At 46.2% G+C, this 18,611-nt stretch overlaps 1 protein-coding gene across 1 annotated transcript in view; it reads left to right on the top strand.

The window, feature by feature from the left end:
• Positions 1-18,611, top strand: part of RNF115 (ring finger protein 115) — a 151,667-nt gene that overhangs the window by 58,932 nt on the left and 74,124 nt on the right. Inside the window, exons 2-3 of the mRNA XM_078671284.1 lie at positions 220-278; positions 1,564-1,621. Coding sequence (XP_078527410.1) covers positions 220-278; positions 1,564-1,621 — 117 coding nt within the window. The remainder of the gene's footprint in view (positions 1-219; positions 279-1,563; positions 1,622-18,611) is intronic.

The following is an 18,611-nucleotide window of genomic DNA, read 5'->3' on the forward strand; positions in this document are numbered from 1 at the left end:
TGTGGACAGATCTGCACTCTCGTCCGTGGGAGGGAGTAGTTGCTGCCACCCTCTGCCTGCAAGGCGCTGGGGGTGGGTTGGTGGGTGAGTACACACGTCATGACGCCACAGGCCTGCTGCTATTCCTGGCCAGCCAGGAACCCCATTCATTTTATTCAGGCGAAAACTGCATAGTTCGCATTCTCACTAAACCGGATGTTTTCTCTTTTTTTGCTGCAGGAATATATTTGCCCCAGATGCGAGTCCGGATTTATCGAGGAAGTGACAGAGGATTCCAGGTACTGCCTGCAGTTCACGTCTTTTCCATTCGAACGCCTTTGATGTGACATCCGCCCTTCTTGGCGCCCTGCACACTGCCCATGGGCACAGACTAGCTGTATCCGACCCTGTGTCCTAATCATCAGCTGCCCACTAGTAATAGCTCTTTACGGATGTCTGGTTTTCAGTTTGCAGGCCCTCGTGAGATAAGTCAGACGCCTTAGCTCATTCTTCACGTATTTAACAATGTATCTTTAAGATCCAAGTACAAACTCTAGAAGAAGAGGGAAAGGGGTATTTAACATAAAGCGAATGAATCCTTTACCCAGCCAGCTTCATGGGGTACACACTGGTGATCGCCAATAGATGTGCTGTTTCCTTTGGTAAAGCCTGGCCCTGCTCTGGGCAAGGTGGGCAGGTAGACAGCTGGTGTTCAGCCCATCTTTTAAATGTTGACGTTGTCAAAATAACGTAGAAGAATACGAACTCATGCGTGTATACTCGGCTGGCTCTATGCAAATAAAACAGGAGGGCTACCCACAATGCAGCTCGTTGTACACCCGATTCGAACCCCTGAGTGCGAGCGCAGGCCAGTTGGGTAGTACCGACGCTAGAAGTGTGCTGTATGTCTTAACGCTCTTATCGTAATCGGCCATTTTGCAAGTGACACCACAGAAAGGGCAGGGGGGAAACTGCACGTTAGCTGAGGAATGCGCGGAATGAGGACGGACCTGGTCGCCCTGCTGTTGCTGTCCTTCCGGTTTCAATAGAGTGCGCTTGCTCTAGCAACCAGAAACGAATTATTATAAAAGAATAGCACTGATAAACAGTGTCCGGTCTCCTGCACACCTGTGTTTGCTTCGTTTGTGCTAGTTTTTGTTGGAAAGCTGGACTAATCATACTTCCTTTTTTATCATACAGACATTCCTTACAACAGTGTTTACATCCTGTTAGTTCTTTACAGTTTGTTTCCTGTTGCCAGTTTGTAAATAATTGCATGCTACTGAAAGCCGGCATCTCCTAATTGTCAGTTCAGAATTGGACTTCTATAGAACGTGTCCTGTGGTTTAAAAAAAAAAAAACTCGGACAATGTTACATAAGCACGAGGCCCTTTATTTTGCAAAGGCAATTTTAAGAATTTAATACATTTCTTCCAACAGTTTTGCTTTTATTATCCGAGAGCTTCAGGTTTCCCAGCAGGGTGATGTTGTTGGGGAAAGTCCTGCTAACTATGGTCGTTGAAAACGCAAGAGGATTATGTACTGTATTAACGAGTCTGACTCCAAGAACCTTCTGTGTTTCAGTTTCCTAGACACCGGCGGGAACGGGCTAGAACACAATCCATCAACACAATTCGCAGAGGTACGTACGCTTTATTTATTTATTTTTTGCTTAAGTGGGTGGTCATCCAGACTTGTGACATTAATTAAAGACTGGTGGACTACCGTACCAGAAACGTAGTTGATGTCCCCAAGTGCATTCTAGCGGTCAACGGGGTCCCCTCTGCTGTATTTAGACAGAGTCTCCTGCCTGACAAACTCTAGATCAGACCTTTAAAGGTACTAACATGAATGCAACAGTTTGACGCCATTTTCATCTTATGCTGTCCTTTCCTCGTTTAGAAAATGTAAACTTGAAGCAAAGATTAGCGAAGATTAGATGTGTAGTGGCATAATAGCTTCAGGCACTTGTTTTGTACTGCCACACAGAAGAAGTGCGAGGCCGAGATGGCGCTGAACAGTAACTATAAGTGAACTCATTGTTTTATTTCACAGATGGCTCTAGAATAGCAAGCGTAGGGTGCATACGTGCACTCAACCATGTCGCGGAGTGTTTCAACCTGAAAAACATGCCTAGCCTGTGCGTGTTTTTATTGTAAAGTCTAGCAAGAGCCGTTTTTTTTGAGGTGAGGGAAATACTGGGCGCACAGCTCACGGTGGTGGGTGAGGTACTGGTGGTTGACAAGGTGCAAGTAGGTGAGGGGATAAACGCCCTAAACCCCTCCAAGGGTGTGTGCCGAGGCACACGCCGTGTACATGAAAATGCAGAGCCTAATGCACACAAGTGAAGACAGTATAGAAAACGATGTCGCAATGGACATAAAACACTTCAAGTGTCAATATTTGAAGAAAAAGAAAACGATGGGTGGTACGCTTCCTCTTTAATTGCAATGATGACCAGCCGACACGTGTTTCGTCGTCAAGCAGAGACACTGCTTACACGACTCCTCAGGGCTGTAGCAGAAGAGTACTGAACCACAGGTCGCTGTGCCGGTGATAATTCCGTCCCGGCCCCGCTCGAGACCAGGTTGTGTTTATCCAGAACGATAAGGTAGGTTGTCCAAAGTCGCTAAGAAGTTCATGAAGTGAAGGAGCTTGAAAGTCGGATAGTGGTGCTCAGGGTCGTCAATTTAACAAGGGTATCGCATGAAGGTGAACGCATTCACTCGGTTGGTTATGGTGAGTAACAGGGCATAACCACTTGGTAAATAATAATATGGCGTTTCCAGTGAGAAGAACCGCACCCGGAACCATTCAGCGGGAGCACTCGTCCTGCCGGTTTTGTTTTCTTTACTCGGTTCTTCTCACTGGAAACGCCATATGCGATACCCTTGTTAAATTGACGACCCTGAGCACCACTATCCGACTTTCAAGCTCCTTCACTTCATGAACTTCTTAGCGACTTTGGACAACCTACCTTATCGTTCTGGATTAACACAACCTGGTCTCGAGCGGGGCCGGGACGGAATTATCACCGGCACAGCGACCTGTGGTTCAGTACTCTTCTGCTACAGCCCTGAGGAGTCGTGTAAGCAGTGTCTCTGCTTGACGACGAAACACGTGTCGGCTGGTCATCATTGCAATTAAAGAGGAAGCGTACCACCCATCGTTTTCTTTTTCTTCAAATATTGACACTTGAAGTGTTTTATGTCCATTGCGACATCGTTTTCTATACTGTCTTCACTTGTGTGCATTAGGCTCTGCATTTTCGTGTTTTTATTGTAGTTGTGTTTTCCCACATGGGTGCTTAGATGTTGAATCTATCACAGTTTTCTATAAAACATTTTTTTTTTTTAGATTTTCTTTCTTTTAAAGTGTTACTAGAAGTCAGTGTGATGTCACAGGCAGGAACTGAGTCCAACTTGGAGAAAGGATACAGCAGCAAATGTTATAGCATAAGAAACGTATACAGAAGGAATACTATTTAAAAAAAAATTGTCTTTATTGGTTTTCAACAAGTTATGTATAGTACAAACGTTGCCAACTTTATTATACAAAACATCACAGTGACATTTGCTAACTTGACACTTGGTGGGGTACCAGGCAGCGTTGTATGCCTTTGTCAGGAAACATAAACAACATTTTGTATGTGTCATTAAATGAACATTGTAACCAACAAATAAAGCAATAACATTTCCTTATCTCTGTATTTTTGTTTAACAACCAAACTGAAAATTACTCAGAATTATATGATCTCATCTAACTTACATGTACATTGTGATACAGTCCATGTATGAGCAGGAATGACTGTTTATGTATGAATAATGTCTTGAGCCAATGAGGAGAGGAGGGCCGCATGTTCTGCTCAATCGCATACATATGGCAGCCTGAGCTCATGTCGAATTAAGTTGAGTTATACCTGACAAAGGGCATATCATGCTCGCTACTATGCAACCGTGTCCTATATCCAGTATAAAAAGCTAGGAACCATCTCATACCCGGGTTGAGCTGGATGCATTCAATCTGTCTTCTTTGAACGACAGGTAGTCTTGCCATTGCATAGGACTACTCCGTGGGGAGGTGCGAGGAGCATTGAGTGCTTGCGCTGTATTTTTCCGCCACTAGTGTGGAGATCCAAGAGCCAAGTGCGTATGCTGGGACCAGTACTTGCCTTCTATGAGATAGCTGTTCTATGCTTTGCCAAAGCTAAAGCCCAAAATGTATTAAGGTTTTTAAGTGCAGCAGTGCGTTTAGTAATACCAAGTAAAAAGTGTGGGACTTGAGCAGTCAGTGTTGTAATTTGCTTCCGATAGTGTGGTCACTATCTCATTCCAATAAATGCTAAGGCAAGGGCATATCCAGACCATATGAAGAAACTTTGCGTCCCTTGCTGTGCAGCGAGGGCAAACATCAGCAGAGGTGGGATGCATACGAGCGAGTCTGTGTGGCGTTAAATATTTGTGATGCCAGTAATTGAATTGTGTATATTTCAACCTAGCTTTGGTGGATATAATTTTAGGATAACCTATACATTGTGTCCATTGCTTGTCACTTATGGTAATTGACGATTAGAGCCCCAATACACACAAAGTGATGCTAATAAGGCAATAGATCAGGTCTAAGGGAGCTATAAATCGCTGTCACAGCATGTCGTCCTCTACTGTGCGAAAGTAAAGTTTGCAGTATCTGAGATGTGACAGGTTCTGTATAATCGTTCCCCGATGTTTGGAGGAATTGCTGCGATAATAACGTATGAAGCATGAAAGTCCTCTGTGGTATCCCATAACCGCTCAAGGTTCTGCAATTGTGAATCTACAAATAGGTTGCCCCAGGCCCCAGTCCCACTGCAGCCCAAGACTCTAGCTCTGGACTCTCTCTATTCCAGTGGCTCGCAAACTTTTTTGACCCACAGCTCCCTTGATCCATTAGCCATTGCCCATGGCTCCCCACTGTTACTTTATTTGGTGGGTGAGGGGGATGTAAGCTTGGCCTCTGGAGTACTTGCATTTTTCTCCCTGAAAATAACTAGGATGAAGCTGATGAAGGTATTATAATCATATATGCAGGGTGTTTTGTATTACTCTTATAAAGTTACTCTTCTGTGCCCATGCCTTTTTTTAGAGTACCCTCTCAAACTTTTGTATCCCACTTACAGTGCTAGATAGCACCCCTATGCATGTAGGCCCCATTGCCAAAGTGTTTCTGCGCTTGAAAAATATTTGCATGCCTTCCATTTCTACTATGTCATATGTGCTCAACACACCTGTCTCAGCAGGGTGACTCACAATGTTTTAAAACCATATAAAGCTTTATTTTTGCTGTCACCTCCCTAAAATTGCCTCCAAATCAATGCAAGTAAAATAAATTCCTCACATTTCTTTTTTTATAAACGTTCCTCTTTCTTGCTTTTAAATGTTGGCATTATGCTGTAGATGGTGTTTTTACTTCCATGTGGTCAAGGAGAGAGCAGGCCTGTTTGGAAATGTGTGTGTACTGAAAGAAATATGTATTGGAAGTACCTATGCTCCAAGTACAAAAAAAGTCAATACTTAATAATACTTAGTATGTTTAATAGACATAACAACTGTACTTTCCTGATTACTTGCATTGGTGTAAATGCAGTTGGAAAAAAACGAAACTATAAACAAGTCTAACAAAATCAATCCGGCATCTTCCGCTTACTTTGGGAGTGTTGGAACGTGGGGATTCAGTGAAATATGGGGGTCAAAACCCTCGACATGCCATCAATTAAGCACAACGTTTACAGCTTTAGGCATGTCACTTACAAATCATCAACATCATGCGTTTGTCTAAATAAATTAATTGAAGACAACAGACCCTTCAACATTAAATGCATGAAAGTGCTTGGTGCGTAGCTCCCCTGGCTGGGTTTGACGGGTCCCCAGGGAGCCATGGTGCACAGTTTGGGAACCACTGCCTTGAGCCCTAACTGTTCTTGAGTTACACCTGGGTTAAAGGTGGAGAGAGAACAGAGCTGCAGCTGTCTCTTAAGTTAAGTATCTCTGTATTTGTAAGCCCCCTCTTTGCATTTGAAGTGTCCAGTGGTATCCTTGAGGTGAGCTTACCCTCAAGAAATGTAACCTCAAAAGGGCAGTTTTCAGTAGGTAGGAGCCTTTGAAGGTTTAAACACTATCACTCTTTCCTTCCTCGTCTTTCTATTGCCTTCACTCTATCCTGCTGGTAAAATGTCTTGGAACTGCAACCTACTCTTCTCTCTTTGACTAACAACTCGTTGCTGTTATTTCCCTCGGGTGGCTAGTTTGACTAGGGATGGGTTTTTTGAAACGCTCTTCAGTGAACGGCAGTACTCTGGTGGCCAAACTAAGACACTGAGAAGAAGGATGGGGGGGATTTCTAGGTGTGGTTTTGTTGTGTAGATGCTCGACTTTCCAACCATGTTAATATTCTATGTAAAGAACAGTATATTACATTGGTAAAGATTAGAAGTGACTGAGCATGATTGTTACACTGTTGCCGAGTGGTACTTCACATCTCCATTCTCTGGAGGCTATGGGCACCTGACCTCGTTTACCCCCTCCCCTGGAGGCAAATCTCAAAGCTGAAGTTTTTACAACCCCCATAACCTGCGCGTGTGACTAGATTCCTCTGCTCAGTGTCACTGCTCCCTAAAGGGCTTCACTCAGACTACTTAGGCCGGGTCCTCTCGGATCATGACGCTCATATACTCTGCCTCAGATGGAGACCCCACCCCGGTACCAACGTGGAAGTTGCCACAGGAGTGTCTCACAGATCAAGTGTTTAGACATGACCAGGAGAATAGTATTCGTGATTATTTGAGGACAGACGCCCATACAGCAACTTCCAGGTCACTAGAATGGGATGCCTTTAATGTAGTCACTAGGGGACAGTGTATATAACAGATAACAGGGGTCTGAAAAACGATAGAAACAGCGCTTCTCTGCGCAGAGGCTACATTAGCGACACTAACAAAAGACGCAGATGCGAGCAGGGCCACGGCAACACAAATAGCGGCAGCCAAGACAGCTTACGCGGAGACAATGAGGGAATCTAAGTAAGTGCAACTTCAGAGCGCATGCGGTCAAGATTCACAAAGAAGGGTATAGAGCAGGGACCCTCCTGGCATGGTAGCCTGACAAGATACAGAGGTACAACCCATCACAGAATTGCTTGACCAGGGACTGCCCGACATTCATAAGTAGAGATTCTACAAATCTTTCATGACTTCTACACAGAGACCTACCGAGGCCCTACATAAGGCAATCCGCAACTAATAGCACACTTCCTATGCCCCATAACTATTCTGCCAATCCCAGCAGCAGACCGGAACGACATTGACAAGAAGATTGTGTCTGCGCATGTCTCCCACGCAATTCGCCCCCTAGCGCGCAATAAAGCCCCGGGCATGGACGGATTCCTACTAGAATACTACAGCACATTCTCCAATCAACTGCTCCCTCGGATAGTAAACATGTATGAGGATGCATTAGATCGGGGCGAACTACCAGGCTCACTTAAAGAGTCAGTTCTGGTGGTGTTTCCAAAACAGGACTGTGACCCGATGCTTCCTGCCTCATATAGGCCAGTAACACTGCTGAACGCAGACTGTAAAATCATGGGGAAAATACTGGCGGATCAATATTCCCAAGTCCTCTTCCCACTGATCCACGCAGATCAGTGCGGTTTGTCCCGGGTCGCAACACGTCCCGGAACTTGCGTAGGTTGTTCCATATACAGGACAGAGCAGGTCCCCAGTTCCCAAGAGCGGCGTGCCTAATACTCAACCTAAAGAAGGCCACCAACACCCTCCTATGGTCCTATCTGTTTGCCGTTCTCCAACGGAAAGATGTAGGTCTGACCCTCCTAGAGTATGCACAACTCCTATACAAGAATCTCACAACAAGGAAACGACTGGGTAAATATATTTCCACCCCACTCCGGGTAGAGAGGGGTACACGTCAGGGATGTCTAGTCACCCCATTACTATTTGCTCTGGCAATAGATCCCTTGGCGATATGGCTGCTTCGGGAAGGAGAGGCCTGGGGTATCCCAATAGCTGGCACAGTCCACAGCTTATGCTCGTATCAAGAGAGAGAGAGAGGACTAGAAAGCTAGACCGAGTCCCCGCGGGATTATATGTATTTATAAAAGAAGACTAGCTCGATATGACCATTAGTGTCAGGACTCTGGTTAGTATTGTCATGAGCACCTTGTTGGTGAGTTCATGAAGCTACAAATGTTGTACGTACAGGTATACATGAGAAGGGAATCCCCTCTCACACTTAGAGAAACACCTTAGTGAGTGTAACACATAGTCTAGATTACACTCCCAAATCCTTTTTTAACTTGCACTAACACTATTTTTATAGGTCCTGAGGAAAGCCAGATTAATCTAAGGCACTGGCTGAAACATGTCGACCAACTGATGGATGTAGGGGGTAGTAACTCGCCACCCTAACATCCCCAAGCCTTATTTTAACCACTGACTGCGGCCCAGTTATTAAAATTTAATTTACCCTTGGGTACTGGGACCCTCGCCAAGCCGTTTTAACGATCATTTCACTAAACACCCCACACTGCACTCTCAGTAACATACCAGCTCCGCTGTAATCGGGCGTCGTAGCACACCCGGGACACATTAGGTGTTACTGGGTGGGCCCGATGATGAAGCATGCCACCAACTAGGTTGGTGGGTGAGGGCTTCATGAACTCACCAACAAGGAGCCCATGACAATACTAACCAGAGTCCTAACACTAATGGTCATATCGAGCTAGTCTTCTTTGATAAATACAGTCCACAGCGTGTCATTATATGCGGACGATCTACTACTATACGTACGCTGCATAACATCCAACTTGACCCCGATATGGACAGTGCTGCGGGAATTCTCAGAGGTTTCAGGCCTCAGAGTTAACTGGGGCAAATCCACAATATACCCACTTAGCCCACATCTATCCCCCCTCAACATTACAATTGGGACCCAGAGAGTCACCTGAAGTGGTGAAATTCCTAGGTATCTTAGATTTCGACGGTACCATTCTCCGAGTGACCTTTACGAAGGGAATCGCCGCAGGGCATTGGCAGGCATCAGGGCGGCAGTAAACTTCTGGAAGATGCTCCCCCTGGCCCCTATTGGGCCAGTAGCCCTAGCCAAAAGGGTTATCGTTCCAAGGTTACTATATCACTTTGCCAACCTCCCAGTCGTCCCCCCCTCGCCCCTTCTTCCGGGAATTGGACACACTCCTCTTCTTCTTATCTGGGGAGCGGGTTGCCACAAAAGTCGCCCTATCTAAGCTGTATCTACCGATAGATCAGGGAGGGCTGGGGCCTGTGGCCTTTGAAGCATACTTCTTAGCAGCGCAACTTCAGTGGCTCTCGCACTGGACAGCGGGACGCCATATGGGTGAGACAACCTCCGATACGGAGCATATAACTCTGCCAATAATCCGGCACATGCTCCTGCCAGGCACTAAACCCCAGCGCATGTACCCGCTGCAAGTGACGATAGCTCGTACTTGCATGTTACGCATACACCGTATGTCTGGAGGGAAGCCCCCGTTCTCCCCATTACTTCCATTGGTGGGGTTTCCTAATTGAGAAAAACATTACACTGCCCGAACCCTGCGAGTATGGACAGACAGATCACTGACAGAGTGGGAACCCCTCTCTGAGAAAGGACAATTGCGACCCTACGCCCAACTAACGGAAGAATACAACCTCCCACCGGGACAATTTCTATTACATTGACAGCTTTTGGCTAGTAGCCTCCCGTTCTGGGACTCGGTTGCAGGAGATCCAACAACGCACCCAGTAATACACACCATACTACGTATGAGGGCGGGCAGTCATCTTGTCACATGGCTGTATAAAGCCACTCGAGAAGTACTACTCAAGCCTCTGACCTCACTGCGGCAGACATGGGAGGAGGACCTAGATAGGCCGATGCACGACAAGGAATGGGCACAGGCTCCGGAATACCCCAAAAAAGTATCCAGAAACGCACGATTCAAAAACATCCAATTCAATATTCTAAACAGGGCATATTTAATGCCCGCGCGACTAAAGCGCTTCTACCCAGATACACAGTTTCTCTGTCCCAGATGCCACGCTCCTGCAGCGGACTTCAAACACATGTTCTGGGGATGCCCTTCGTTGCATCAATACTGGAACTACATCCATGAAACACTCTGTGCGACCACAAACACCCCTGAGGGCCACACATGGGAGGCATGCGCACTAGGGATTTTCCGAAGACGGAAAAATGATAAAGTACAAGTGCGCTTTGCGTCCCTGTCATTACTCCTAGCAAAGAGAGCTATAGTCATGCACTGGCGAGCCGCAGGGGGCCCCCCGGTGGAGGCTTGGGTGGGAGCAATCAAAAAATGGGGCACGGCCGAAGAGGACGTGATCCGAGAGGAGGAAGCGAAGGGAACACGCAAACACCACATATCCATGGAATGGGCACAGATCCTATTCCAGTTTGGTCAGCAAACCACACGCGCAGAGCCAGTCGAGGCACTCCATGCCCGAACAGCATCCGTCTCACCAAGAGGACCAGATGACAGATGTAATGAATCAGAGCATACACCTATCGGAGACTCCCTCTCACAATCCACGCCACAGAGCATAGCCCAGGGCAGCAACAGTGGATGTTGTCGAGCTCCCTTCCCCCTTCACCAGCCACCTCACCCACCTACGCAGTGGATTTACTCCCTTCCCTCCCTTCTGCACACGCACCCTCCCTCCCCACTAAGCCCAAACCAGTACCCCAGTTCAACACCCGGGTTCTAAGTTAAGGATACACACCAGCAACTTAGAAACGCCACTAGGGGACAGGGTCCACTGCCCACTCACTCGGGCAGAATACTAAGACTCCCACAAACACCATGGGTAGACGTGGCTCCACAACCACACTATTGACCTATAGGCATGTTCCAGGACACACACAGATACTATAGATAGCCTCAACATATGAGCAATACCGGGACTATGATGGTATACTGTGGCAGCTAAGAAAGACAGTAATCGCCAATGTACACACAAGTGTCTAAATTATCTCTGTCTACCTGTGCATGTAACTTGTGAATAAAAAATCTATATAATTCACTGTATCTAAAGCGTTAAACTTTAATTAAAAAAAATGTTTTTACCCTTTTAAGTATTCTCTTAATACCGGAACCTTCAGGAACGACAGGCCACCAGACTGTCTTGAAGTTGGTGTGTCCATAACTTTCTGGGAGCTCAGTATACCTGAGAATGTTTCTAATATGCATGTATACATATGTGTGTTTGGTTAATGGCCTATCATCCTTTGCTCAGACAGGCTCATCAGCAAGCCACTGGTAGTTCATAGAACACTATGTATCCTTCACTTATGATGTTTTCTGCAGTAATGTGCTTGGATGGTAAGGTGGCTCAGTATGGTAGTCACTGGTGATATCTGCTAGGCACAAGCTCAAATTGCAGCAAGGCCCAATTAGCCTTCCATCCTTATGAGGGTGTTAACATGAGTACCACTAACCCGGCAGAAAGCTTGCACACAGCTGAAGTGTGGTAGGAAGAGCACAGCTGAAGTCTGGTAGGAGTTAACATTAGATAGCGTGTATTTGTAAAGTACATGTTTACCCCTTGAGGTACTTTGGCTGCAAATAACAGATGTTTGTTCCCCCAATAAATAGTGCTCATGATATCTACTTCGAAAGGGTGACAGAGTAGCAGACCACCTAGTATTTGAATCGGTGACCCTAAGGTCAAGGTCAAATTCCTGGAGTAAATGCATTAGTCCACTGAGCTACCAGACCCAGCTATTTGTATTATTACTTTTATGTTTGAGTTCCTCTGTGACTCATTCATAACGCCTCATGGTCTTTCTAAAACTGTACTTAACATTTGAGGGATAGAATTAGCATTTTTCCCCACTCTGATGGCTTCCTTTTGAATAATTATGTGCAGGCTTTGCCTACAGACAAAATTTTACTTTCTTTTGTCAAAAGCCCTCTTGTGGACCATACCACTAAAACTTACAGTGGGCTTTGGACCAGCCCATTGCTGATCATTGGATGACTTTCTTTCCACTCTAATTTACTTGCTTCTTATTTGATTGCTTTCCATCTTCGTCGTATGTTTGTTAGAGCATAGCTTCTTTCCCATACTTTTTTTTGGATGATCCTTCCACTACTTTCATTATCGGTACTATATTTTAGGCCTTATGTACTTTTTAACTGTCTGGAAGGTGGATTTTTTTTTGTGGACCATACCAAAAACTTACTACAGGCTTAGAACCTGCCCGTGGCTTACCAATGGTTGGAATTCTTGTCATTGCTGCTTAAATAGCACGCCTTCGTTCTTGTGTTTGTCCCTTCCTTGGAACATAACCTCTTTAATATTCTTTTGATTGGATGACTGATATTCTTCCACTGCTCATTTTCAGGGAACTCTTTTTTCTTTCTTTCAGCACACAGTGAAAGTTAATGTGTTTTCTAGCATTTCCTCTTGTGTGTTGGTTCCCATCACACCATACACCCATGTCCCTCTTCCTTAGTGCACTGTGTTGCTCACTCGCCCATCCACGTGCTCAGCCATTGCTTTCCCTACCTTTGACTAGCTTCTAAAAAAATTTGGGGGGAGTACCTGGCAACTGTTTATGCTGAAGGCCTGCTTCAAGGCAAAATGCGTTTTTGCATAACTCAAATTACATTATTATATATTTTTTACCCATCTAAACGTTATCCTACATCTGTTTTTTTAACATGATTTTATTGAGTTTTTATAATACTCCACCGTGGTGGAAGAGTCTTCAGGGGACATACATCTGTACACGTCCATTTGCCTGTGGTTGCACCAAATATCGAGTGTTGGTATGGTTTTTAACATAAACATCAAAGAATTCAAGAACCATCTCCAGTCCACCCTACCCACCACACCTTAAATGTCATGCAAGAGGAGGTCACTTCCGAACTGTCTTAAACCCTCAACAAAGCAGGTTGTTTAAAGCGTAAACCCTCAAGTAGGTATGCAATGGCCGGAGGTAGGGGTATTCCCCGAATCCCAAGGGCGTGGGTCACATGAAGTGGTGGAGCCTCTGTAGCGAGGTTGTGGGGAACAGAGAGAGGGTAGAGATGTTTTTTATTTTTGTATGTTTTTGTTGCCATCTTTGCAATAAATATAACAATAATTGCATACAGTAAGAGCACATCAAATATCAACCTATAATTACGACCAAAAGCCCCCCACCCCCTCCCCCCACAGGTTCTGTCAATATCCCATCTCAGGATTGAACACTTTGTAACAAACTGGGCACAGCGTGGGAGGCCTTCAGGCGGCAAATCTTAGCATCATCCCTAAATAAATAAAGTGACCACAGTTGCATAATGGAAACTGATTGGGGCTCCTCTGATGAATGTGTTAAAGAGCCTCTTTGACATCCATATTTCAGATATTCATAGATCTTGACTTGAATGCCACCCCCCTTGGGACAATGGGGTCTCCCCGCACCACAGGGACTATTGTATCCCTTGAGCAAGGCAGGGTGTGGAAGTTTCTTTGAGGAACCATGGCTGGAAAACAATGACCGCATAGTATCTTGTATTCCACTGAATGGTGAGGAGATACATATGTAGGAGTTCCACTTCATCCTCCTGCAGTTGGAATGTTCCACCCTCTTCTACTTCTAAAATAAAGCGGTTTCTTCACAAAGATAAACAGGGTTGTTAATTTAAAGACACAGCATTGTCCTAGAGTTCCCTCTTTTTATGTTTAACCTGAGTTCAACTACCAAATCTTCAACCTACTCCATTTGACTTTTCTTTACTCTGTTGTTTTTTCTTAGGTGGGCTTCCTCCACTGCATTGCCTCCCTAAAACCTTTTGTTCCTAACCCATGCCAGCAACTATTCCCCGTAACTGTCAATCTCTGCGCTTATCCTGCAGATAATTCACGCTTTCATATCGTTTACAGTGTCCAGCAGGCGGTATCTGGTCTACAGTGGGTCCTAAATAGTTTGCTGTCGTCCTGTCACAGCTCTGCAGATTCCTTGTCTAGAGTGCATGTTTTAAGGTATTGGGGGTATCGTCACCTTCTACAATTACTTTTTAGGTTGAGGCTACCGTCGCACTGCGTAAGCAGTGGGCGGAGCCGAAATGTTATGTTCTGTAGTATGGGGGCCTGAACATGCCCCTCTTCTCCATTGGCTGGCCTCGTAAATGCTGGCCAGCCATTGGAGGAGAGGAGCATCACTCAGTTCAGGCCCCGCCTTAACGCGATTCGGGAGCGTTTTTCTCTCTTTTTTTTAAGCCCCGCCTGCCTCGACGACTGCTGCCCTCCAGGGATCTCACCACTGTACCCACAAATGTGAAATGTTGTAATCTTTACTGAGTCCCTTCTGCTTAAATTATGCCTCGTTGCTGAATCCCAGTATCGGGGTGAGGCAAGCCTCCCTCGAAGTCTCTCCGATGTTGCCATGTGAGTGCAGGATGGCAGAGGATGCAACATTTCTCCTACCTTGTCCCCACCACCAGTGCTTTTTCCCTTTGACCACTTAATGCGTTGATAACATGAATGCACTAGGACGACTTGCTAAAATAAATATACCCAACCAGCCTCTGTTAGCTCGCTGAAGTCTCTGGAGCTGAGGGTATAATCACAAACAGTTGGGTTAATGTGTGCCTTCAGTAGTTTGTGCGTTCCCGTGTATATTTTTGTAGAGGCAGCGTTCTCACCAGGATCGTGCGAAATCGTTGCATGTTTATATTTTACTAGTGAAGCTTTCAAGGGTCTGTATTTTTACTCGGCTCCTGGGTGAGGCGGGCTTTGTTCCTTCCCCATCCTTAGGAATCCTGCACATTGATGAGAAGGTTGTGATTATAGTGCGTGGTGCACCGTGCTTCCGGCGTGGGCAGGAAGAGAGCACAAAGGACACTGCACAATTCAAAAACGTGTTGCCGTTATTTATAGCCAGAGTTAGACGTGGAAGAGCGGGGCAAATTGTATTTCATTTCGCGGTTCCCTAGGTAAAGTGGCAGGACTTAAAAAAAATAAGTTTGTTTCGTTTCTTCTATTGGGGACCCTTTACATTCTGCAGAAAAAAACGGTTCTGCATGTTTTTTTTTATCCACTGTTAGTAAAAGTAGTTGTATCTGAGCTCGGCTGCTGGCTGAGATTACCCAAATCGCTTTTTTGGGGGGGAAACCGGGAAGGACTGCTAGTCGTTTCTTTGAAGTGTGCAGTAATTAGTCTGCTGACTTCGAGGAGCCAAATGACCCACCCCCTGGGCCGGGTTGCCCTCCAAAGCCCTGATGGTACGGCTGCTGCCGGCTGCATTCGTGAAAGCTATCACCGGCTCCTTGTGCAGTTCACACCTCCGTTTAGAGTTGCACTCTAACACTTTCGGTATCGTTCTTGACGTCACGTTTGTTCTCCTTTTATCGACATCGAGAGGATGAAAGACCGGTCCAGCCGTTTTCACATTGAAAGCTGTGATCAGATTGCACTGGGTACCTACAGTATTCGAGTTTTATCTTTCTGCAGCTAATTGCTGGGTGACAGCCCTTTTTATTTTTTAGGTTTCGACCTGGCGAAAAGCTGCGCAAGCAGCGTTTCGCGCAAGGCGAAATCTTTTCTTTAGAGTATGTGGCTTGGGAATCCGCCCTTTGTTCCATTGGCTAGCTCCATAAATGGAGGCTAGCCATTGGAACAGAGATCTGTCCGTCAATTGCGGAGCAGATTCGGGGGCGTTCCGGACATTTTTACTCATCCTGCCCCTTTTGTCACGTCAGTGCGGCGGTGGGCGGGGTTTATTTTTTTGCTCGTCGAGGTTTCATTTGGTCATTCCTCGGCCGACCGCCGACGGAGGAAGTCCAGGTCAGTGTCTTTCTTGCCGTTTCCTCCCACCTCCCGCTGTCCGTTCCTTTCCCGCCACCCCTCCTGCTGTCCGTTCCTTTCCCGCCCCCCTCCTGCTGTCCGTGCCTTTCCTCCCCCCCCCTCCCGCTGTCCGTGCCAACACTTTATTTCACACAGTTTACCTCTCAAGTTGATTTTCGGTGCTGATTGGTCGCGTAGGCTGTGCTGAAGAAGTCCATCTGCTCAGTGCGATAAAACATGAGGGGACAATCTTCGCATTACCATTACAAATTGCTAAAAGTGAGGATGCACGGTTGTGACCTACACAGCCAGGCATTGAGGCGGGGAGTGTTTCCTCTAGCACCCTCCTTTCCCCACAACAGGAAATAAAAGGAGCAGTGTTGATAAAAACAAGCAAAGGCAACAGGTTTCGCCTACGCAACATATATTGGCTTTGTCGGTGTTTATTTAGGCATGTTGCGTAGCAGCGCGGGCTGCTGTGCATACTAGCTTAAAATAAAGTAAAATAAAGCGCTAAGACCCGCCCACAGTGGAGTATGTTACAGCGCTTTGTTTTTGTTTGCGACATCCTGCGTTGCTGTGCACAAATAAACATTGACAAAGCCAAATCGCGTATGGGGGAGGAGCTGCAACACAACGAACAGTCTCATAGCCATGACGGTCCTATACAGAGAGGGAGGTTTGTAGGAGTATAGACAGGCATCCTTCCGTTGTCTCGTTTAAAACCATTCATTTCAGAAGGGTGCGCTCGCGATGCTTTCGTGTCCGGCGTCCAACACTCTGCCCTTGGCCAAAGATGAGAATGAAAAGTGAGGGTGTGACGCTGGTGCTGGGAAAACCGCTTCAATTTTCGGCGTCGGCTTAACATCCCGTGATTCTGTGCAAAAGCCCTTAATCGAACCTTGCATTACAAACCCGTAACATGACCTTGTGTACTGCAACAGTTGCTTCTGTAAAAGCGCTCCAAGGCCGTCGGGGCGATTGGTGGGAGGTGTTCGCTTGTCCTAGTTGGCTTTCCCAGAAATATTCCCATCCGTGTGAGAAAACCATCTGACATGATTGATATGTTAACGAAGCGTAAATGTTCACGAGCAGTCTGCTGGTGATTCTACAGCATTCTACCATCTCTTCACACCGACAGAGTGCTAAAGTACAACTAGAGTACTGACCTTCTGTTTCATGGCAAGCGTGGGACCTGTCTGGATGCCTCGTTGCTAGGATACCAGCTTTTAATTTTAATGTACTTCCTTTGAAGTGAAGTGTATGACTATAAGATTTATTGTTAATACCAGTGATTCATTTGAGCTGGTTGTCCAGTGCTCGGCACCGGCACTTAATTGTCAGCACCAGCACTTAATTGTTAACACCTGCACTTATGACAGCTGCCATATGATGGCGCTGTTTCGGTAATGTAGTGGTGACAATACAGCAGTTGTTTATTCATTGTAACAAGTAATACATGCTGTCAAGCTATTCATATAGCCTTGGGGACCTCAAACAATCTTTATTGTCACGCTTGTAAGTATGTGATGGTGAGTAGTTGTGTTGTTATTGTCATTGGCTGCAGGAGTGGGTGGTGTAAGCTGCAGTGGCCTCCTGACAGGGCCCTGGCACTTATTTATGTTTTTTAACAAAGTAAGTTAGCACTGGAATGCAGAGTTGTAACCAAATGTTAAAGAAATTACAGAACAAAGCGATTTTAGTGATATTTGGCACAAGTTTTAAGACACTAAAATTGTTTCCATTATTTTCTTTATTTCGTTTTCATACCACATATGAATTACAAGTGAGGCTTTATATAGGTATATTAATACCAAACCAGACTGCAACGTATAAAACGCTTGATACAAAAAAGGGTGTTCAAGAATAGCCAGAAACAACAAGTGATGCACATAGGCTGTCAGCTCTCCTCTCTAGCGGGATCACTCAAGAAAGCTGAACTTCAGTGATGGTTTGGGCATGTCTAGTTCCTAAAACTGAGAGAAGGGAATCTGCTTGACCCAGAACGGATACATCAGCTAGGGCACACTGTCACAGTGAAAAGCTTAAGAATGGCTTAGGCCAAACTTTCAAAAGAGAAAAGTTGGAAAAATATAAACATAGGAATAGAAGCATAACGCAAATGGTAAATCCATCAATCAAACAGGTGGCCATGCTACAAACCAACCATGGTAAGCTAGCAAACTAACATTAAACATGGCTAGCTAACCACCGTATACCCAGTTACTTTTTATCATATTTGCAGCCTTGGCTGGCTCTGTGTGTGTGTGTGCGGCTGGCTCTGTGTGTGTGTGTGCGGCTGGCTCTGTGTGTGTGTGCGGCTGGCTCTGTGTGTGTGTGCGGCTGGCTCTGTGTGTGTGTGCGGCTGGCTCTGTGTGTGTGTGTGTGTGTGTGTGTGCGGCTGGCTCTGTGTGTGCGGCTGGCTCTGTGTGTGCGGCTGGCTCTGTGTGTGCGGCTGGCTCAGTGTGTGTGCGTGCGGCTGGCTCAGTGTGTGTGCGTGCGGCTGGCTCTGTGTGTGTGCGGCTGGCTCTGTGTGTGTGTGTGCGGCTGGGTGTGTGTGTTGCGGCTGGCTGTGTGTGTGTGTTGCGGCTGGCTGTGTGTGTGTGTTCGGCTGGCTGTGTGTGTGTGTGTTCGGCTGGCTCTGTGTGTGTGTGCGGCTGGCTCTGTGTGTGTGTGTGTGTGTGTGTGTGTGTGCGGCTGGCTCTGTGTGTGTGCGGCTGGCTCTGTGTGTGCGGCTGGCTCAGTGTGTGTGCGTGCGGCTGGCTCTGTGTGT

Source organism: Lissotriton helveticus, chromosome 12 (genome assembly GCF_964261635.1).
Source record: "Lissotriton helveticus chromosome 12, aLisHel1.1, whole genome shotgun sequence".
In the NCBI taxonomy this organism is placed as follows: Eukaryota; Metazoa; Chordata; class Amphibia; order Caudata; family Salamandridae; genus Lissotriton; species Lissotriton helveticus.